The sequence below is a fragment of the Carcharhinus amblyrhynchos genome, chromosome 10 (assembly GCF_965287045.1).
Source record: "Carcharhinus amblyrhynchos chromosome 10, sCarAmb.v2.hapA, whole genome shotgun sequence".
NCBI classification, from domain to species: Eukaryota; Metazoa; Chordata; class Chondrichthyes; order Carcharhiniformes; family Carcharhinidae; genus Carcharhinus; species Carcharhinus amblyrhynchos.
Genome location: NC_137333.1, coordinates 68,548,156 through 68,571,694, shown reverse-complemented (window position 1 = coordinate 68,571,694; position 23,539 = coordinate 68,548,156). Strand labels below are relative to the sequence as shown.

The following is a 23,539-nucleotide window of genomic DNA, read 5'->3' as shown; positions in this document are numbered from 1 at the left end:
TGAGTTTAATTATTGCTTGTAAGTCCACAATGGCCTGTGCATTCTAGTTAAATCAATAAAACCAGCTTAATCTTTTGAAAGGCATAGTCTACACTGTGCAGCTTTGCAGTCTTTGAATGGAATCAGCTGTCTTGTTAAATTACACCACCAATACTTCAGTGCTGCTACACTGTAAAATGGGAACTCCATAATCAAAAAGATCAGCTAATGAGGGCTCCTTCTACCAAGAGAATTCAGTATACTGCAAGGATTTCTAGAGAAGCTCACTGTTACACAAAGAAAAGATTTAGTTCAATTGTTCCTTGCAATGCTGATGTTAATTGTTATGGACCAATAGCTTTGATACCTCATTGTGAAATATAACCTACAGGATTTGACTGAACTGTTAAGTAAAGATTAATAATTAGTCTTACTGAATAAGGCTTTTCATGTCACCTTCAACGAGCTGTTTCAGCAAGTTGAAACACATTAGTACTTCTACCCCAGCTTCTCAAATGACTCGGTGACTTAATCTAGCAAGGAGGTGAGCAATTTGGATCAGCAAGATCTCAGGTTCAATTCTGGTTTTTGCTGAGTTAATTGACCAGCGAATAGCAGCACAAGTGTTGCAATTGGTCCCAGCGCCCAGAGTTTGGGAGATAAACTGCTCAAAAAAAAATGCTGCCCATGTTTCCCACTACTGATGGGTTTGTGAATTTTGGATGTAGGTAGAGTCAGGCTTTGCTGCAATCCACGAATGCTCATATATCTCATCATCATCAAGATTCACGTATGGATAGCAGTGCCTTTGATCTTCTTCTTAGATGGTCCTTCAGGGGCGAGAATCTCTTGCAACTTCTCTGGTTCAATGGCCTCTGAGATGTCTCACAACTCCAATGTGCAACCGACAGACTCTGCCTCATGCAGTGCCAATGGTGCTTGAACGGTTGAGTAGATGAGTTGTTTGGAGGTTTGTGCACTTTCTCTGATGCCTTGATTTTGCTTTTGAATGTCCCAGATGAGTCAGATAAGATTGACCTCTTCAGGGATGCTTTGAGGACATCTTACGAAGTTTCCACTGTCCTCTTGCAGGTCTCTGCTGTGACAAAGTTCAGGTCAGCGGTGATGGTTTTGAGTAAATAAAGCCTTGATGCTGGGGAAGTTGGCTTGGGAGTGCCTTTCTTGTGAATGAATTTGGAGGATATTACAAAGATACCAAAGTGCTTCTTCTCCAGTGCTCTGAGATGCCTGCTGTAGTTTGTCCAAGTCTCTAAAGCATATTGGAGTGTAGGACCACTGCTGCCCACAAAACCACGATCATAGTCTCAGGTTTGACATTCTGGTCATCACACATTCTTCTTCAGTCAGCTGAAGGCTGAGCTGGCACATTGATGATAAATTTTATTCTCTATCCCTGCCTTCCAAGATGTGGAAAATGGTTTATATTTCACATATGAATAGCAATAACTTGTGGAAACACACTCCTGCCAAGAAGCACTGCCTTTAGGGAAAGGGGGGAGTGGCAAAAATCAGCAAAAATGACTAATTAAAAAAAAGATGCTGTACACAACTAACAATGTTAACAAAGCTGCAAAAATGCTGGGAACTATTAAAAAATTTGATCTGTTGTTTAAGAAGTAGACGATATAAAAGGAAGAAGGAACAGTTACTACAATTAACTTACACATTTTATTAAAACATTATCTATATGTAAATAAACTCTGAATCCTTGGAAAAAAATTCACATTCAGCCAACAGTTTTGTTTTTGTTTTTGGGATGCTACTGACTAAAAATCAAATTGCTCACACATTTTCTATTCATGTTATTGGTTGTGTACTAAAAATTGGTATTTCTCAACAAATACCATCAATCCTGCAACAGTAGTTAATCACGCATACAGAAATTTGTTGCACAGACTGCTAGGGCCTTTCCTCACTTAAACACCTACCTAAAGATACAAACACAATTTTGAGGGAACAACATTAAATTACTGGTCATAAATAGTGCATATTATAATGGATTAAAGGTCAGTGTACTCAGATTTAATTGACTAATAGAATGATGTTTGCCATATTATTATTGTAGCTAGAAAACTGTGTTTAGTTAGACCATATCATTATTATAATGGTAGATATTAGATACAGATTACAGATGTTTCAAAATGTGTGGCCTCTCTTTCTAACTCATGCTAGGGCTTTGGAAGTAACTATGGTAAACCTAGTACTTGAATCAAAGTGGCCTATAGAAACATACGCTTACAAGAAGAACAGTCCGAGAGACAAAGAGAAAAGCAGCTCGATATGCTCGGAACATAAATTAGCACGTATTCCCTTTGACAACTGTCAGCCTCGGCCTCGTACTTAAATACATGGCATCTTTCAAAACCTCACTTCAACGCACTAACTTTCAATTAAATTGAACAATCAACTCTCAACAATTTAAACTGTCAAATATCATGGAATGCCATACAACCAGGCATAAAACCAGTAAGACCTTCAGTGGCAAAGTATAATTCTCCTAATTAAAATAAACTGATGTCAGTATTTGTAACTCTCACTTGCAATTCAACTGCTCATGATACAATTGAACTACACACTTGTTACTTCTCAAGTGCTACAATCCCAAATAAAAACAGGGAATGTTCTTGGGATATAGAGCCATCATAAAGCTAATCCAACACCAGACAGGACAACTGAAACGATTGCAATAGTAGCCTCGTGTCAAGCCAGCAGGCACAGTCTAAACTACTAAGAACAAAGAACAATACAGCACAGGAACAGGCACTTCGGCCCTCCAAGCCTGCACCGATCATGTGTTCCTAATTAGACCATCCATTTGTATCCCTCAATTCCCAGTCTGTTCATGTGGCTATCTAGATAAGTCTTAAATGATCCTAGCATGTCTGCCTCAATAACCTTGCTTGGTAGTACTTTTCAGGCCCCCACCACCCTCTGTGTAAAAAACGACCGCCACATATCTGTATTTAACCTTGCCCCCTTACCTTGAACTTGGGACCCTCTTGTGTTTGTCATTTCTGACCTAGGGAAAAACTTCCAACTGTTCACCCTATCTATGCCCTTCATAATTTTATAAACTTCTTTTAGGTCACCCCTCAACTTCTGTCTTTCCAGGGAGAACAACCCTAGATTACTCAATCTCACCTCATAGCTAATGCCCTCCATACCGGGCAACATCCTGGTAAACCTTTTCTGCACTCTCTCCTAAGCCTCCACGTCCTTCTGAAAGTGTGGTGACCAGAACTGGATGCAGTATTCCAAATGTGGCCTAACCAATGTTCTATATAATTGCAACATCATACGCCAGCTTTTATAGTCTATGCCTCATCCAATAAAGGCAAGCATGCCTTTATTCACCACCTTTCTTCTTCACCTTCTTCACCACCTTTTCCACCTGTGCTGTCACTTCTAAGGATCTGTGGACTTGCACACCCAGATCCCTCTGAGTGTCGATATTCCAGACAGTTCTGCCATTTATTGTATAGCTCCCCCTGCATTAGATCTACCGAAATGCATCACTACGCATTTATCTGGATTAAATTCCATCTGCCATTTCTCCACCCAATTTTCCAGTCTATCTATACTCTGCTGTAATCTCTGCAACTCCAGCAATCTTTGTGTCGTCCACAAACTTACTAATCAGACTAGCTACATCTTCTTCCAAATCATTTGAATTTATCACAAGCAGCAGAGGTCCCAGTACAGAGCCCTGCTGAACACCACTAGTCACAGACCTCCAATCAGAAAAAGACCCCTCCGCTGCTACCCTCTGTCTTCTATGGCCAAGCCAGTTTTGTACCCATCTAGCTAGTTCACCTTTGATACCGTGAGTTTGCACCAGCCTGCCATGAGGGACCGTGTCAAATGCTTTACTAAAATTCATGTAGGCGACATCCATGGCCCTTCCCTCATCAATCATTTTTATCACCTCCTCAAAAAACTCAACCAAATTTGTGAGGCATGAGCTCCCTCGTACAAAACCATGTTGTCTATCGCTAATAAGACTATTCAGTTCTAAATGTGTGTACTAGCATGAGTTTGGTTCTCTCACTGAAGATCATGACTTAAAAAGGGATTCTGACAAAACTCTGCAGCCAGGCCTGATGAGAACAGTCACAGGCACACATTACATGATAGTTTCAATTTCATTTGCTAGTGCAGCTTCAAGCTGATTTCTGCTTGCAAACTAGAGGTGAGAAAGGCATGGATTTTGTTTTGGTCTTCACGGAGGAGGACGTGAATAATTTGCCGGGTGTTAGCGATGGAAAGGTGGTAGGACTGGAGGGTCTCAATGACATTATTGTTACTAGAGAGGCGGTGCTCGACAGACTGGAGGAGCTGATTGGAATGCATCCAAGGGTTCTGAAAGAAATGGCGGAGGTGATAGTGGATGCCTCGGTGGTTATTTTCCAAACGTCGCTGGATTCCGGGGAAGTGCCGGAAGATTGGAAAACAGCTAATGTTACGCCGTTGTTTAAGAAGGGTGCCAGGCAAAAGGCAGGGAATTATAGGCCGGTTAGCTTAACGTCTGTTGTAGGTAAAATGTTAGAATCCGTCATCAAGGAGGAAATAGCGAGGCATCTTGAGGGGAATTGCTTGATAGAGCAGACGCAGCATAGTTTCGTTAAGGGGGAGTCATGTCTGACAAATTTATTGGAGTTCTATGAGGATGTGTCTAGGGCGGTGGATAGAGGAGAGCCGGTGGATGTGGTCTTTCTTGATTTTCAGAAGGCGTTTGACAAGGTACCTCACAAGAGGTTACTGCAGAAGGTAAGGGGGCGTGGAGTTGGGGGTAGGGTGTTAGCGTGGATAGAGGATTGGCTGTCTAATAGGAGGCAGAGAGTGGGGGTCAATGGGTGCTATTCGGATTGGTGGTTGGTGACTAGTGGAGTGCCCCAGGGGTCGGTGCTGGGGCCTCAGCTATTTACCATTTATATAGATGATCTGGAGGAGGGAACCGAGTGTATGGTGTTGAAATTTGCTGATGACACCAAGATTGGTGGAACGGCAAATTGCGCGGAGGGTGTGGAGAGTCTGCAGAAGGATCTAGATAGGCTGGGCGAATGGGCCAGGAAATGGCAAATGGAATTTAATGTTGGCAAGTGCGAGGTGGTCCACTTTGGTAGGAAGGACTATTACTTACAGGGCGAAAAACTGCAGCAGGCGACGGTGCAGAGGGACCTCGGGGTCCTTGTGCATGAGTCGCAAAAACCCAGCCTGCAGGTGCAGCAGGTGGTCAGGAAGGCTAATGGGATGCTGGCCTTCATAGCGAGGGGGATTGAATATAAAAGTTGCTGCAGCTGTATAGGGCACTGGTGAGGTCGCAGCTGGAGTGCTGTGTGCAGTTTTGGTCGCCGCACTTACGCAAGGATATTTTGGCCTTGGAGGGAGTGCAGAGGAGGTTTACTAGGCTGATGCCGGAGTTGAGGGGGTTGAGCTATGAGGAGAGGCTGAATAAACTAGGCTTGTACTCGTTAGAGTTTAGAAGAATGAGGGGAGATCTCATTGAGACATATAAGATGATGAATGGGATGGATAGGATAGAGGTGGAGAGACTCTTCCCGCTCAGAAAGGACAGTAGGACTAGGGGGCACAGCCTCAAGATAAAGGGGGGGCGGTTTAGAACGGAGTTGAGGAGGAACTTCTTCACTCAAAGGGTGGTGAATCTCTGGAATTCTCCGCCCGTTGAAGTGGTGGAGGCTGCCTCGCTAAATATTTTTAAGACGCGTGTTGATGGGTTTTTGATAAGCGAGGGGATTAAGGGTTATGGGGAGAGGGCAGGAATGTGGAACTGAGCCACGACAGATCAGCCATGATCTTGTTGAATGGCGGGGCAGGCTCGAAGGGCTAGATGGCCTACTCCTGCTCCTATTTCTTATGTTCTTATAAAAGGTTTTCATAGATAGCAATCCCAGGTAAATGACAGAAGCGGGCAATCTTATGGAAGTAGAAGCAAGTGCATTGGGAGCAAATAGAATCTGGAGTTTCAACTATTATAGGGACAAAGGTGATCATTGTGCCTTTTAGAGCAAGCAGCAGCTAACCCCACTGCTCTGCTCTCCTTGTACCCCATACTTCCCAGCTTCAGGTCTTTGATAAGTTTATCTAATTTCCCTTAAAAATGTAATATCTCACTGAACCACACAACCCTCCAGTAAAGATATTTCTGTAATCTCTCAGCTCAATCTTGGGAAACCGCACTGAATACTGTTTTCAAGATCACCCCCAGGTTTGGTGACATATCTGCATATTGAGAGAATTTGACTGTAGAGTTTGTTGGTGGGTCCTTTTGGTTGGTAATAGACATGAAGTCGCATCTTCTGACACTGAATATCATCTCCAATTGGTCCTGCCAATTTTGCAATTCCAGAAGGTTATCTTGCAGTGGATTGATGTGACCGAGAGTTTTCCCTGCTGCATGGACCACATAAATCATCTGCAAATAGCCACATTCTGTTTTTAACTTGTTAAGAAAGTCATTTATGCATACCAACAAGAATAAAGGTCCTAACACAGTGCACTGAGGCACTCCAGAGAGGACATCTCTAGGAGAGAATGATTCCAATTTTGTCTTTCTGTTACTTGGGAAATGCCCGATCCAATTCAATAATGTCCCCCTGATTCCATAGCAGAGAAGTCTGGACAAGAGGAAGAACTTTGTCAAAGGCTTTTAAGAAATTCAGAAATACCATGTGAGTGTTTTCATCTCTTTTGAGGTCTGAAGCTAGGTTATCAAGTCTGTAAAAAGCAACATTTTGGTAATCTTTTTGACCCACAAACCTTGCTGACTATCCATGAAGATATTGTAAGCTTCAAAGTGCTTCATGACATAAAAATGAACAATATATTCAAGCAATTTGTAAATGATTCTGGTGAGAGGTACCAGACTGTAATTTCTGGCTGACTTTTATCCCCTTCTGTGAATACTCTACGATATTAGCTTATCTCTTCCTACTTGATAAGCAGCTGGTGTTGATTGACACTCAAAAGAGATTTGTCAATATTGGAGCCAGATCCTCAGGTACAAACTTTAAGATCCAGGGAGGTAGTTCATCTGGGACTTGACTGCAGTTCAGGATTTTATCCAATGGCAAAAACTCATGTTAATGCTTTCTAATGGACTCTGGCTCCAGAGTAAATTCGGGAAACTCCTTGTACTTAATCATGAAGGAATATATTCTTTCTACTGAAAGTGACAAATTCTCACTGCACAAATTCATTCTCTCATACAATGCATGGGTTGGTGATTTTAAAGCCATGCTACAAGTTAAAATATCAAGTCAAAGTTGAAAACTCTGAATTGAAATGAATTGTTCAGGACAAAGGAAATTGTGGCCATGCTGAGTAAAGGTTTTGTGTTTCATTCCGGAGAGCAGCACAATATGACTAATGCCACCAAAAGAATAAAAATGCTTGATGGTGGCAATGGAACCGAGGTGTGAAGAGGGTGAACAAATATAGGTTGCAGGGCTGAAAGAGAATCTTAAAAGGGATAGCAGGGCAACTGTTCAATTTTTATATTTTTTCTAACACCTATTTGGCAATGGACAAAGAAAGATGCACATTAATATCCCTAATCAATTCACTGAAAGAAAAATATCCCTTTTACAAATCCGTCAAGATTTAATGGTTTTAAAAGTGTTGCAGTAACGGGTTTTTGTAAAGAGAGATAATGATGGTGGCTCTTGTAAAAATAGTACAACCAACCAACACTCTTCAAACTCAGCTGTGAAAATGTTTCAACCCATTAAAATTTCTCAGTACCACAACCTGTGAGCTGTGTGTGCCAGAAAAGAAGCAATTAAGCCAGTAATAATTTTCATGTATTTTAAAATAAAACGAAGGAAACAATTCATGCACAATTGGCTGAAACTCTTTTTGAACAGAAATTGAGATAGATAACTAGAGGTTAAAATTCATTCCACATGGAACAGAAGTGTGAAGCATTACAAGATGGTTTCTCAACCATGAAGAACTATAAGAAATATGATACAGCAGTAAACCTTGATGCATAAAGGTGATACGCAACAAACATTTCAGGCAATCTTTAATGCTTGTTTCATCTATACTTCAATGAAAATATACGTCGCAAAATCCCAGCTGAAAAATATTTTACACGTTCTTTATCTACTTGTCGTTTAAGCTAGCCAATTTAAGAACAATGTCATGGATGGCTTCTCAACATACTGCTGCTTTCAGCTTTGCTGCCATAGTTATGTTTTCAGGAAGGATGAGTAGGAAGTAACCCCGTGACAGCAATTATATGTGGGAAAGTGAATTGCATTTTAAAGACAACCATGCAAAAGCAGAGATGGAGCTATTGGGGACTGAGTCACAATGGCTTGCTTGAAATCAAACGTCAGGGTATATCAGTAACAACCCTGCATTCACCTGAATCTCCAATTTCTGTCAATGCATTTAACTCATTCGATGTTTGAAGAATGTATCCCTTTGTTAGAAAGTATATTTGCAATTGACTTATAATTACCTGAATCCACGGAGAGTCACAGGTAGGGTGACTGACAAAAAAAACTCACTCAAAATGGCAACTCTGGTTATAAAACTGGCAACTTAGAGCATTGGAACCACCAATAAATTATTTTTACGTAGCAATTTTAACATAAAACATCTGGAGGTAATTTACAGAATATTTCAAAGTCAAATATTACAGAGTGCCGCATAAAGAGATACAAGGACAAATGCATGGTCAGAAAGGTAGGTCTGAGGAAGTGTCTTTAAGGAAGGGAGCGATGCAGAGGTTTTGGGAGGGAATTCCAGAGCACAGGGTCAGGGCAGCTGAAGGCATGACCACCAATGTGAGATATGGTGGAACACATCAAATTGGGATTGCTTAGGAGACCAGATTCAGAGCATTGCTAAAATCTTGGAGCCGATGCTAATTATAGAGACAGAGAGAGGTGAGGCCAAGGAGGGATTTGAAAATATGGTGAGAGTGTGAAAATAGAGGCACTGCTTAAATGGGAGACAAGGTAAATCAGCAAGTACGGAGGTAATGGTGTAAGTCACAATATATGCAGCAGAGTTTTAAATGCCCGCAAACTGAGAACATAGAATGCGGGTGGTCAGCTAGCAGTGCATTAGAATAGGTAATCTAGAGGTAGGAAGGACAAGGATGAGGCTTTTAGCAGTAGATAAGATGAGGCAGAGGGAAGGCTGGCAATGTTAAGGAGGGAGAAATACGAAATGTTAATGATGGTATGTGCATGACCGTCCAATTGTTAAAATACCTCAAATTGTAGTATACAATAATTTCTCATTCCTTGGATTGAGGTTAATGTTGGGTAAAAAACACTGTCTAATTCTGAAGCATTTTGCAGCTAAATCCATTTGAAAATTATGATCTCTTGACTGCAATTGGGAACATACTGCAATTACAAAGGTCCATCAAGTCCAAGGCTTATGTAGTATAGCTTAAGCATCTTTATGTTCTATCAGCAACCACAAACTCCACAGAATCACATAATGGTTACAGCAAACAAGGAGCCCATTTGGCCCACTGTATCTGTTCTAGCTCTCCAAAGCAGCAACTGACCTTGTGCCACTCCCCACCTTCTCCCCACACTACAGCATGTTGTTCAGATAATAAGTAGTACAAGATGAAATGCTCCTTTGGAGAGCTAGCACATAAGTCCATAGGTACCAAATCGACAGCATTACCCTCATCGACTTTCACCATTAACATGTCAAAAAACACAAGCAAGTTGATCAAATATTATTTCCCCTCAAAATATCTGTGTTGATTTTCCTTAATTAACTTGCATATGCCCAAGTGACAATTAATTTTGTCCTGAATTATCATTTCTAGAAGCTTCTCATCACTGAGTTTAAACCAATGGGCCTTTACATCCTTCTTGCACTCTCATCATCCAGGTCATGGGAAGTGTCCTGGAGTACCCACACAGCACAGGATATGCACCCTATATGTGCACATAATGGTCAATTTATACAAAAACAACTGATCCAAGCATTCTGACATGTCAATTTCAAACACTGTATGTACATAGAAAAAGATCCAGAGCAAATTCACAATAGCAACTTTAACGCAAAACCAAATAACTCTTAACTACCAAAGGCATTATTGGATGAAAACCATCAAAACTATGAAGATGTGGATGACCCAAAATTTTGATTATGTCAATGGGGTCAACCAATCCAGCTGGCAGGATAACAAATACCACTGAACAATGCCCCCAATAAATCAAAATTCCACACTGGTAGCTCTGGATTAACCAAGCATGTTCAAGCTTGCTACCAACCAGAGTTACAGCAAACAAGAGTTCAAAATCATGGGAATGGGATGCTGGCCTTCAGCGAATGGGACACTGGCCTTCATAGCGAGAGGGATTGAATATAAAAGTAGGGAGGTCTTGCTGCAGCTGTATAGGGCACTGGTGAGGCCACAGCTGGAGTACTGTATGCAGTTTTGGTCGCCGCACTTACGCAAGGATATTTTGGCCTTGGAGGGAGTGCAGAGGAGGTTTACTAGACTGATGCCGGAGTTGAGGGGGTTGAACTATGAGGAGAGGCTGAATAAACTAGGCTTGTACTCGTTAGAGTTTAGAAGAATGAGGGGAGATCTCATTGAGACATATAAGATGTTGAATGGGATGGATAGGATAGAGGTGGAGAGACTCTTCCTGCTCAGAAAGGACAGTAGGACTAGAGGGCACAACCTCAAGATAAAGGGGGTGCAGTTTAGAACGGAGTTGAGGAGGAACTTCTTCACTCAAAGGGTGGTGAATCTCTGGAATTCTCTGCCCGTTGAAGTGGTGGAGGCTGCCTCGCTCAATATTTTTAAGACGCGGGTTGATAGGTTTTTGATAGGCAAGGGGATTAAGGGTTATGGGGAGAGGGCAGGAATGTGGAACTGAGCCACGACAGATCAGCCATGATCTTATTGAATGGCGGGGCAGGCTCAAGGGGCTAGATGGCCTACTCCTGCTCCTATTTCTTATGTTCTTATGTAGTGCTGGGTAAGCCATAATTTGACTTTGTGATCTCCCTGTAAAAGGATCTGCAATGCCTGTTGAATATGACTAAACCATTGAGAAAATTATAAGTGCTGTAGATTGGTGAGAAGGTGAAGTTGATACAGCAAGTAGAATAACTTGGTGCCAAACAGACATCATGACAGAGTGGGGAATTCCACCATCAAGCTTGTTCACCACTGTGAAACATAAGGTGAACTTGGAACAGTCAGGTCAGCAGGCATTCTCTCCAGGAAGGACAAGGATGAGAATGGCTGCCCATCCCAACATTGAAGTCTGCTAATGTTTTCAAAGCAGCCCAAGCAGAGAATGTTGCCAATTCCACTCCAATCCTTTTACAAGCTCAGGCCATTTTAAGGTGTGAACAAATTGAGTAAAGGCTTCTTCACACATTTATTAGGATTTTTCCTGGCCTCTCATTTTACACTTCTCATTGAATCTGAGTTGCTTTCCCAGCTCGATGGTAGGTATACACACTGAGGTTACAGATGTCGCTCTCAAACCTTCCCTTAACCAAGTGGATTTTGATAACAAATTAAAAACTGCTGATGCACACTGCACTGACTCAGACTACACAATCTGTCTTCAGTCATTGCTTTGAATAAAAGTATCAATAAAAGTATCTTACAGTCATGGAGGTTTACAGTAGGGAAACAGGCCTTTCGGCCCAACTTGTCCATGCTGCCCCTTTTTTTTAAGCCACTGAGCTAGTCCCAGTTGCCCACATTGGGCCCATATCGCTCCATAGCCATCTTACCCATGAAACTGTCTAAATGCTTTTTAAAAAGCATAATTCTAACTGTCTCTACCACTGCCTCTGGCAGCTTGTTCCAGGCTCTCATCACCCACTGTATGAAAAAATTGCCCCTCTAGACCCTTTTGTATCTCTCCCCTCTTACCTTAGACCTATGTCCTCTAGTTTTAGACTCCCCTACCTCTGGGGAAAGATTAGACTATCTAGCTGATCTATGCCCCTCATTATTTTATAAACTTCTATAAGATCACCTCTAAGCCTTCTAGACTCCAGAGTAAAAGGTCTCAGTCTATCCAGCCTTTCCTTCCAATGCAAACCATCAAGTCCCAGTAGCATCCTAGCTGATCTTGTCTGCATTCTTTCTAGTCTAATAATATCCTTTCTATAACAGAGTGATCAGAACTGTACACAGTATTCCAAGTGTGGCCTTACCAATGTCTTGTACAACTTGAATGAGACGTTCCAACTCCTGTCTTCAGTGTTCTGACCAATGAAATCAAATATGCTTAACACCTTCTTCACCACTCTGTCAACCTGTGATTCCACTTTCAAGGAGCTATTAACCTGTACCACTGGATCTCTTTGTTCTATAACTCTCCCCAGTGCCCTACCATTAACTGACTAAGTCCTGTCCTGATTTGACCTACCAAAATGCATCATCTCACATTTATCTAAATTAAACTCCATCTACCATTCATCAGTCCACTGGCCCAATTGATTAAGATCCTGCTGCAATCATCAATAACCGTCTTCACTGTCCACTATGCCACCAATCTTGGTGTCATCTGCAAAGTTACTAACCATGCCTCCTAAATTCTCATGTAAACCATTAATATAAATGATAAATAACAGTGGACCCAGCATCGATGTCTGAGGCACCCTGCTGATCACGGATCTCCAGTTTGAAAAACAACCCTCTACACCCACCCTCTGTCCTCTCTTCCAGCCAATTTTGTACCCATTTGGCTACCTCATCCTGGATCCCATGAGATTTAACCTTATGCAACAACCTACTATGCGGTACCTTGTCAAAGGTCTTGCTAAAGCCCATGGCTGAGTGAAGATTTTAATGAAGGCAAGAAAAGACAGAAAAGGCAACTGGGTAGAAAAATGTAATTGTTCTTCAGAAGTATGAACAAAAATAGTCTATTTTGGACATTACAAATAACATTTGTCTAGGGATAAAAGCAGGGAATGTATTTTCTTAGCAAAAAGCGTTTTGGTTGATTCAATTAATTCATCAACAATCTGGTTCCGAAATATTTATTTGGATTTCCCACTGTTAATGTTTGCACCATGAATGTTGACGTAAAAAGTGTTGCAGGAAGTAATAACTATGGGCAGATAATGTTCACCACAAACAAAATTTGTAATTTAAATGAATCCTGTTGGATCAAAAGGATGTCTGAGTAGTTTAATTACTGCCATATATTTGTACATACAGAGTCACATCGTAAAAATACATTAGTTTTTGGGTCAGACACTGCCAATGGTACAGTAAAGGCTTTCAATCTGAAATGCTTCATGGTCATTTAGAATCCAGGTTCCTCAATAGTTGAGTTGGGTTAACTCTTATCCAGTCACTAGAGGGTGCAATTGCAGTGTTGAAACCAGAAGGTCCAGACCCTTTTCCGCAGAGAGTGACCTCATGTTTGTGGCTGTGGTAGTTCCATGAAATAGCTGTGGTACGGTCTACTCTAACCACCATGGATAGAGGAGAAAATGTCACAGAAGGGAGGAAGGAACACGTAACATAGAAAGGTCTACTGAGGAACCAGATGTGGGCAATGGTGAAGGAACAAAATGAAAACAAAAAGACAAAACATGAAAAATAAATGAGCCTAAAAGTACATTATTGTTTGTGTTGATTTTAACATCTTTGTAAGATTCTCACAGTAAAAAGAGCTATGTTTATCTCATCCACATTACATGGTTAAGTAAGTCTAAGTGAAATGCGCACCTTAGCCTTCAGAATGCTTTCCAATGATATACTACCACCAAACATCAGTCCCCTACATTCATATTAACTTTGCAGATTCCAGGCACAATTAATAGCCTAATCTATTCAAATAAAGAAAAAAATGTACTGCTCAAGTATCAATAAAGTATCTTGCTTAATAAGATACATGAAAAAATGCACTTCCAGCACTCAAGGAAAATGCATTCAATTATTAAATCAGCACTTCACCCAAAGGCTGTGAAGCAATGCGCTTTGCAATTATCAAGTTGTAATTAATGTCAGATATGAACTGCAAGTCTACTTGCACAACAGTCATTGTAGCTTTTAAAGTTTATCTGAGTCACAAGTAAAACTTACATTAACACTGCAATGAAGTTACTGTGAAATTTACCAAGTCATCACGCTTCGGCGCCTGTTCAGGTCAACGTATCTAACTAGCACGTCTTTCAGACTATGCGAGGAAACCACAGCACCTGGAGTAAACCCACGCTAACACAGGGAAAACATACAAACTCCACACAAACAGTGACCCAAGCCAGGAATTGAACCTGGGTCCCTGGCACTGTGAGGCAGCAGTGCTAAGAACAGGGACAAGCAACCTACATTGGACATATGGAACCAGAACATTTCCAACATTTCAAGCAATGTACTGTATTAACGCCCTGCAGTCAAGAGAATTAGATTCACCAGTCTATTTTGAGGCATTTTGGCACATCGTAATGAAAGAAAATCAAGCCAAAATAAAGAACTAATACTATCAAAATAATCATGCCAGCAGGGCATTTTCCCATATAGAGGCAGTGATAAATCAGGAAAACATTTACCAATAGAACAAGAAACAAAATGCATCTGTCTTGTGCTTTGTGTCAAGGAAGATATTTTTCAGTATGGTTAAAATTGAAGAACATCTTGTCAAAAACAGACATCTTCTGACTCAATTTGTGTTTAGAAATATTCGGTTGAAAATGGAAATCTATGGTCCCAAACCTTTACCCTAGTAGTGAAGGTACTCAATGACTGGTCTCAACCGTCACAATGATTCCTGCAGTTTCTAAAGTTCACCACGGTCATAAATGTACCTACCAGAATGATGCAATACTTCCATTTTATATAAAATAAGTCTTTCAATTTGGCACAGGCTTCTATCAATTTTTCTTCTTTTGTTTGCCTTAAAGATACCCAAGACTGATATCAGCCATAGCTCATTCATGCATCAGTGACGTCTTAATACATTACATGTATGCAGGGAGCATTTTCAAATAATTCACACTACTTACTTGTACATCAGGACTTATCAGTACCTGTGTGAAAAGAAGAAATGAGATTCCATTGTGCAAAGTGAACTAACCTGTGGCTGTCTTCAGCTTCAGAAACATCAGGGCTACTATCATCCTCCTCGTAATCTTGGTAATTATCAGAATCAGGATGATCAGTGGAGTCAAATTCACCTTCATCACTCTGACCAAGGTAAGCAACGGTTTCTTCTTTATGTTGCTAAAAAAAAACATATTCTTATGATTATTTAACTAAATAAATCTCAGCGTAACAGTTTTTTTTGTAGATTATCACTTTAAAAACTTTAGGAAATGTTGTCATTCAGTTCATCCCAAAATAACTTCCATTCCATCTCACCATTACAGCTTATGGACTACAAAATTACATGCATTACTCTCAAGGTGTCTCCTGATGTGGCTGGTAGTTATTATGCATGAATCCTATTATGAACACATTGAAGGATCTATTTTGCTCCATATAATGTGACAAAGATTAAATGTACACTGTTTGGGGACCTATATAGGAAGTCCCATGGGATCAAACTGGCAAGTTGCTACAGTGCAGATTGTACACACTGCAGGAGAGCTGGGGGGTGGAATTTTCCTGCACCGTCCATCACAGGAATCATAGTAGGTGGGGCATGGACCTAGAAAAGATCCATTGACCTCAGATGGGATTTTTCTGTTTCAGGGCAAGCACAGCCGGAAAATCCCACCTGAAATGTTTCAGGTGGTGAATGGCTGTGTCATTCTGGGTAGTGCTGAGTTCCTTGAGTGCTGTTAGAGCTGCATTCATTCAAGAGAGTGGACAGTAGAATTTTGGTGGATTTTCTTTGGGGAATCAGGGTGCGAGTTACCTGCTGTAGATCAAAGCCACTGACCAGTCCCCAAAGCCACAGTATGTTTATGGCTGGTCCAATTAAGTTTCTGGGTCAACAATAACATCCAGAATATTGACAATCATTGAACTGTATTCTCTCATGCGGCTTACTAAATACAATACTAAGGCATTCATGCAACAAAGTATAACAAAGACCAAAATAACATATTCTATTGTCCTAAAAACTGTAAAAGACTGTTAGGGATAAAAGTTGGAGGTCACATTTAAAATTGTCATGAAAGGCATTAGTGTCAGGAAACAGTGCATGTGGGGGTGGGGGGGGGGGAGGTGGTTTGGTGGTGGTGGTGCCGCCTGGAAGGAGAGGGAGCACAGTGATGAGAGGGCATAGGTGAATGAGAGATGAAAGTGTGCGGGGGCAATACGAGATGGGGGCGCGCAGGACAAGGGAGATGACAGCACGTGGGGGAATGACAGAGTTCAGGATGACAGAGGAGAGACACCACAGGATGAGGGAGGAAGGACAGCATATGGAGTGGGAGGAAAAGAACAAGTGGGTGGACAGAGATCGTGGGATGAAAGGAGAGAACTGGTTATGAGTGGTTTTAAGGTGGTACAAGTTATAATTAAGTTGAAAGATAAAATTGTGCAGTAAGTTTTGTATTGCAAGCATTATAGTAGCAGCACTACTTTAAATCTCACAGTATGCATATTTTCTTCCCTAACAATTCAAGGTACCATGCAATTTTGAATTTCAGTGGTTATTTAAAATATGAAGAACGTGAGATTATTTGCAATACAATTATTTCCAATAAACGCCTCTAGATTCTTCAAACCAAAACCGCCTGATATTTTTAAAATTAGATTGAAGAATTTCTTGGGTCCCATAGAGGTGGATTAGACAAAAAATATTCCATCCTCTTTTTTTCAGAAGGTATTCAACTCAATAAATGTTGGAGAAATTACAATTAAAGAAAAAGAATGAAGTTTCATCTGTCTGTTATCCTCATTAGCTAACACCCTGACAGATGTTGAGCAAAACAAAAAAAACACTGACTTGACAATATGGTAAAAAGCAGAAAACGCCAAAAATGAATTGCTGATTGTTCAGTATCTGAATGTGAAACATTTTAAAGTCCAGTTTTGATGAAAGAGAACATTTCAACCTTTCATTCTCTTTCAGATGATGAATGGTCTACCACAGCCCATTCTAGTAATCTAGGTGGGCTTGTGTGATTGAGTTAATTTCAAAAGTTCAGAATGGGTTATGATTTATGCATGAAATGCATGATAGTTTGCACATAATGACCTCTTTGATTCTCCAATGTGGTGAATGTCAGTTTTGTAACTGGAACTAACTGGTTAGCAGCTACTTAATTGACAAATAGATTAAAACAAACCTTTCTTTGCATTTGACATTGCTTAAAAAGTGTGTCAGCATCACGGACTAATATCTATAATCGACCAACATTTTATAGCTAGTGCTAGCTAAACCAGGCACTATTGAAATTATAACCTGGTAATGAAAACTTATGAATGAAAATAATCTAAAGATGGGTCTTAAAAATTTCAAGTGATGGGGCTGTGACAATTTCCTTTGGCAGCTCATTCCATTGTGGGGTTGTCCTTGAGAAGAACGGTTGCTAATGGATGGGGTCGAGCCAAACGGTCTTTATAGTTTACCTCCTATTTGTGGAGGGTGCTATGTACTTGCTTCACATTGTTTATTGTAAAGGTTCTTGATACAAATTGATGTTACTTCCTGCGCCCAGTACCAGAATTGACATGCTATGACCTGACCCAGCCTGATGATCTATATCATTAGTGCAATCTTTAATACATGGCTTCACACAATTAAATGTCCATTGAATTCTCATCTTTACAATGATATAATACCATTACATAGACTACTTAATAGCTATCTCATTCAAATGATTGCTTCTGGATTGTACCTTTGAAATCCCCATTTGCTTGGTTACAGAAGATGACAAGCTAGAGCAGCATATGCAATGTGGAAAATGTAGTGTTTTTCTGGATGATGAATAATAGCATTCACATGAGACTCTTCAACTTATAATATGAAAGACACAAACACATTCTCTACATCTGACACAAATAGAGTGGGGGGCAAGTGCACAAGAAGCAACAGGGAGTTTAGGAGTGGGAGTACAAAGAACTGCCATGGAGATCATAGAAACATCATCATTGATGTGCTCCAGAACGACTTCTCCACAGAAGCCATTTTCACTTGAATCCAGCAATTCTTTTAATATGGTGGAAATAGAGCTCACTTAGCTCAACGGGAGATTGTTTTTAAATCAAAAGTTTAAAAATCCTGTTATAGGTGGGATCCTAGGAAACACACAGCTTGACACACTGAGTTTAGAACTAAGCCAGATGACATCAGTGGTCTTCAGCTCGAAGTACTTTTAGGACTAAGACACATTGGATATTTGGAAATAGACCTCCATTTGTCCTCCATCCGTTATCTGCTGTAGTTCTTACCATTTTGAGAGTCAGAGTTGGTGACATGGGTTTCATTTTAGTGGTTGTGTGAACTTTGTAATGCTTGTGTAAACCAAAGCATTAAGATACTTCTGCAGCAAACTTTATATAGCATACTTGAAGCAATTAGTGATACAGAGAATCATCCAGTGAAAATTATCAACACATTCATATTTATTTTAAAATGTACAAGTGATAATTGCTAGGATAACCTGGTTACCAATTAAAATAGTTGTCACAACCACACTCAGTTACTTGCAAATTGTTACCTATCAGAGATGAATATCTGGCCCAGAGTTTGCAGTCGATGCCAAAGCAACATCATTTACTGTTGACTTCAAAGATTGCCACCCACAAAGATGTAGTGATTTTTGGTGTGGATTCCACCCTTTCAGGTATTAGTTAGAATCCATAGTCAAATCAAGGGAATCTCCCAGCTTCTAGCAACAGTGACGTCATCAATCTGGATACAGACCAATCATGTTGAAGTATTCTCACAGAGAGTAAACCAGGAAGTAAAATGTAAAATGCTTTACTTCTAATTAAATTTTTACAGAGGCGAATAAATGATTGGGACGTTCACAAAATGGATACAGAAGCTGAAATATAAAAAATGTCAAATGTGGATCTTTTTAAATCATAATGCAGAAATCTAACATTCCACAAATATAAAAATAGCTTCTCAAGGCCAGTGAGGGTTATCAGCAATAATTGTGAACTTAGTGCCCCTTACACAGTTACACTTCATTCAAAAAAATGCAATTTTTTCACGGGTTTTTACATAAGAAGGGAAAAATCTCATCAGTACAGAACTTCTGCAACTTCTCTATTTCCATGTTTAACTGTGTGCACAGACTTCAAATGTTCCTTTCAGCTCAATAAAGTAGTGATAGTGAATCACAGAATCCCTAATAGTGCAGAAGGAGGCCATTCAACTCATTGAGCCTGCACTGAAAACAATTCCACCCAGGGCCGACCATTGTCACCCCTCATAATCCGCTGGACACTAAGGGACAATTTAGCATGGCCAATCAACCTAACCCGCACATCTTTGGAGTGTGGGAAGAAACTCACGAAGATACAGGGAGAACATGCAAACTCCATTGAACCTAGGTCCCCGCTGCTGTGAGGCAGCAGTGATAATGCTAATATTAATGGTAATGTCAATGCTAATAGTTTTGGTGGCATTAGCAATTTGGAAGAAGGAACTGAAGGCACTGTTGCTAAGTTTGCAGATGATAGAAAGATACGTAGATGGACAGGTAGCATTGAGGAAGCAGAGGGACTACAGAAGGACTTGGACAGGTTAGGAGAGTGGGCAAAGAAGTGGCAGATGGAACACAATGTGGACAAGTGTGAGGTTATGCACTTTGGAAGGAGGAATGGAGGCATAGACTTTTTTAAATGGGGAAACGCTTAGGAAATCAGAAGCACAAAGGGATTTGGGAGTCCTTGTTCAAGATTCAACGTGCAGGTTCAGTTCACAGTTAGGAAGGCAAATATAATGTTAGCATTCATGTCAAGAGGGCTAGAATACAAGAGCAGGAATGTATTCTGAGGCTGTATAAGGCTCTGGTCAGACCTTATTAGGAGTACTGTGAGCAGTTTTGGGTCCATATCTAAGGATGGATGGTGCTGGCCTTAGAAAGGTCCAGAGGGGGGGTTCACAAGAATGATCCCTGGAATGAAGAGCTTGTCGTATGAGGAACAGTTAAGGACTATGGGTATGTACTCGCTGGTGTTTAGAAGGATGGGGGAGTATCTTATTGAAACTTACAGGATATTGCGAGGCCTGGAGTAGATGTGGAAAGGATGTTTCCACTAGTAGGAAAAACTAGAACTAGAGGGCACAACCTCAGGCTAAAGGGACAATCCTTTGAAAGGGATGAGGAGCAATTTCTTCAGCCAGAGAGAGGTGAATCTGTGTAACTTTTTGCCGCAGAAGGCTGTGGAGGCCAGGTGATTGAGTGTCTTTTTAAGACAGAGATAGATAGGTTCTTGATTAATAAGGGGGTCAGGGGTTATGGAGAAAAGGCAGGAGAATGGGGATGAGAAAAATATAAGTCATGATTGAATGGCAGAACAAACTCAATGAGCCGAGTGGCTAATTCTGCTCCAATGTCATATGGTCTTATTACTACCCAAAATGCAGGTCATACTCTTGACTAATTGGTCTCAGCAGAGTTTTAAAACCCTCTGAAACAATTTAGGTTTTTAAATACAATCATATCGTATGACAGAATTATATGGTAGAATTTAATGAACTATCTACCTGTGTGAAAACATTTTCTCCAGACCCCTGTACATGCAACACGAAACTTAAATCAAGTCTTTGGCAGAAGAGTTTCCAGCCCAGCTCATTTGTCAATGTTGAGATCTACAGACACTATAATCCGGCAGGTAATGTAGTGTGACATCAGCAGCTGAGAAACTAAGTTATCTGCTCCATAGGCCACATGACTTCACTGATTTTCTTTAAGTGCTGAGGGATACTTGATGTAAAGGCTTAGTCAAGTATAAAAAGAATGAGTTTAACTGCTTTTACCGGATTTTGATTTAGAAAATCTAAAATATCCTCTGGGGTAACAGAATGGTATTGTTAAATAATTTGTTGAAAATGTTTATTTTCCTACGTAGAAAATTGGATAGTAAAGTAATCCTTAGGAATCAATGTCCAAATTCTACCCTCGTTGCAACTTCAAAAAAAAACACCTTTCCTTTGACTTTTGAGCGCAAAAATTACATTTTTGTTCTATTTTAAAATGTATTTTCTTTCACATCTTGAGAACCATCACACCATATACTATTCTCTGGTTGAGAACAGGTAGCTGATAAATTCCTAATCTCTGCTTAAACCAGTTCCTAGGATTTTATATCTGAGTCCAGCATTTTATCACCCTTTGATTTTCATTCCTTGCAGGCTTGGGCTTAGTGCATTCACCTGTAATATCAACAGATACATTTAAGGGAAATGTAATTCTAATTTGAAGAAGAAAGGAATAAAAGGTGGTGTTGATAGAGGGAAATCAATAAGGTGAAAGAAGGCTTTGTGATGTACAATCAGCAGCATAAACCAAATGGGCCAAATAGTGTGTTTCTGTACTGCAACTTTTACATAAATAGTAAAGTCGCCAAAGTTCCAGATGACCGTAGGCTGCTCTCCCCTTACTGGGGAGTAACGTGAGGATCACCACACCTCAGGCGAGGGACAAAGTTGAGTGGGCAGGCCTTCATGAATAACCTCAGTCAGTGCGGAAATTGAACCCATACTACTAGCGTCACTCTGCATCACAAGTCCAGCCAACTGAGCTAACTGACATCAACATTATAACACTGTGAAATCAATGAACTTTGAACACAGCAACATAGAAATTAGGAGCAGGAATCAACAATTCAGCCCATTGAGCCTGCTCCATGCTGTCTTTTAATACGATCATGATCTCATCCTGGTTTCAATTCCTTTCCTGCCTGCTCCCATAGCCCTTTATCAGAAGTATATCTACTTGTTCCTTGAATCTGTTCATTGATTCTGCCTCCACTATACTCTAGAGCGGCGAGTTCCACAGATTCATAACCATCTCAGTAGTAGTTTCTCCGCATCTCAGTTTTGAACCTATCTCCTCTCCCTCTCTATCACTATTGATGACCTCTTGTTCTAGATTGGCCATAGCAACAAGACTTTTTAAAGCACTGAACTTCTAATGACACTTTCAATGCTTTCGCAGAATGCAGGTTAATGTTAAATAAAAATACAAAATGCTGGAAATACACAGCAGGTCAGGCAGCATTTTTGGAGAGAAACAGAGTCAATGTGCTGTAACTTCAGAGCTTCAGGGCAGCATAACTGTGGGGTAGCCCAAAGATGTGCAGGAAGTTCCCAGGTAAGGTTTGCACGGCAATGCCTGGAAAGTGCAAACTTCCGAGGGGCAATTTCCCTACACTGGGAACCTTCCGAAAAGGCAACTTAAATTGCAATCTTCAGAAAGTTCTGACTCTGTTGCAATAATTGATGTGGAGATGCTAGCGTTAGACTGGGGTAAACACAGTAAGAAAGACCATAAGACCATAAGGCCATAAGAAATAGGGGCAGGAGTAGGCCATCTAGCCCTTCGAGCCTGCCCCGCCATTCAATAAGATCATGGCTGATCTGTCGCGGCTCAGTTCCACATTCCCGCCCTCTCCCCATAACCCTTAATCCCCTCTCCTATCAAAAACCCATCAACCCGCGTCTTAAAAATATTTAGCGAGGCAGCCTCCACCACTTCAACGGGCAAAGAATTCCAGAGATTCACCACCCTTTGAGTGAGGAAGTTCCTCCTCAACTCCGTTCTAAACCGCCCTCCCTTTATCTTTAGGCTGTGCCCCCTAGTCCTTTCTGAGCCGGAAGAGTCTCTCCACCTCTATCCTATCCATCCCATTCATCATCTTATATGTCTCAATGAGATCTCCCCTCATTCTTCTAAACTCTAACAAGTACAAGCCTAGTTTATTCAGCCTCTCCTCATGCTCAACCCCCTCAACTCCGGTATCAGCCTAGTAAACCTCCTCTGCACTCCCTCCAAGGCCAAAATATCCTTGCGTAAGTGCGGCGACCAAAACTGCACACAGTACTCCAGCTGTGGCCTCACCAGTGCCCTATACAGCTGCAGCAAGACCTCCCTACTTTTATATTCAATCCCCCTCGCTATGAAGGCCAGCATCCCATTCGCCTTCCTGACCACCTGCTGCACCTGCAGGCTGGGTTTTTGCGACTCATGCACAAGGACCCCGAGGTCCCTCTGCACCGTCGCATGCTGCAGTTTTTCGCCATGTAAGTAATAGTCCTTCCTACCATTATTCCTACCAAAGTGGACCACCTCGCACTTGCCAACATTAAATTCCATTTGCCAGTTCCTGGCTCATTCGCCCAGCCTATCTAGATCCTTCTGCATACTCTCCACACCCTCCGCGCAATTTGCCGTTCCACCAATCTTGGTGTCATCAGCAAATTTCGACACCATACACTCGGTTCCCTCCTTCAGATCAAAGAGCAGCGCTCCACAAGCAAGTGGCATTTACTACCAAATAAACCCGTTGGATTTTAACCTGGTGTTGTAAGACTTCTTACTGCATCAATAATTATCCAGAAAAGGTTTGAAGAATTGAAACCACTTCCAACTTCTAGGGGACTATTATACAGATCCGTACTGAGCATTCATGGTA

General features: G+C 41.0%; 1 protein-coding gene across 2 annotated transcripts in view; it reads right to left on the bottom strand.

The window, feature by feature from the left end:
* The window catches only part of ddx10 (DEAD (Asp-Glu-Ala-Asp) box polypeptide 10), a 275,069-nt gene that overhangs the window by 28,765 nt on the left and 222,765 nt on the right, over positions 1–23,539 (bottom strand). For both annotated transcript variants that reach the window (XM_080197274.1, XM_080197273.1), the window contains one exon: positions 15,069–15,214. In XM_080197274.1, coding sequence (XP_080053400.1) covers positions 15,069–15,214 — 146 coding nt within the window. The remainder of the gene's footprint in view (positions 1–15,068; positions 15,215–23,539) is intronic.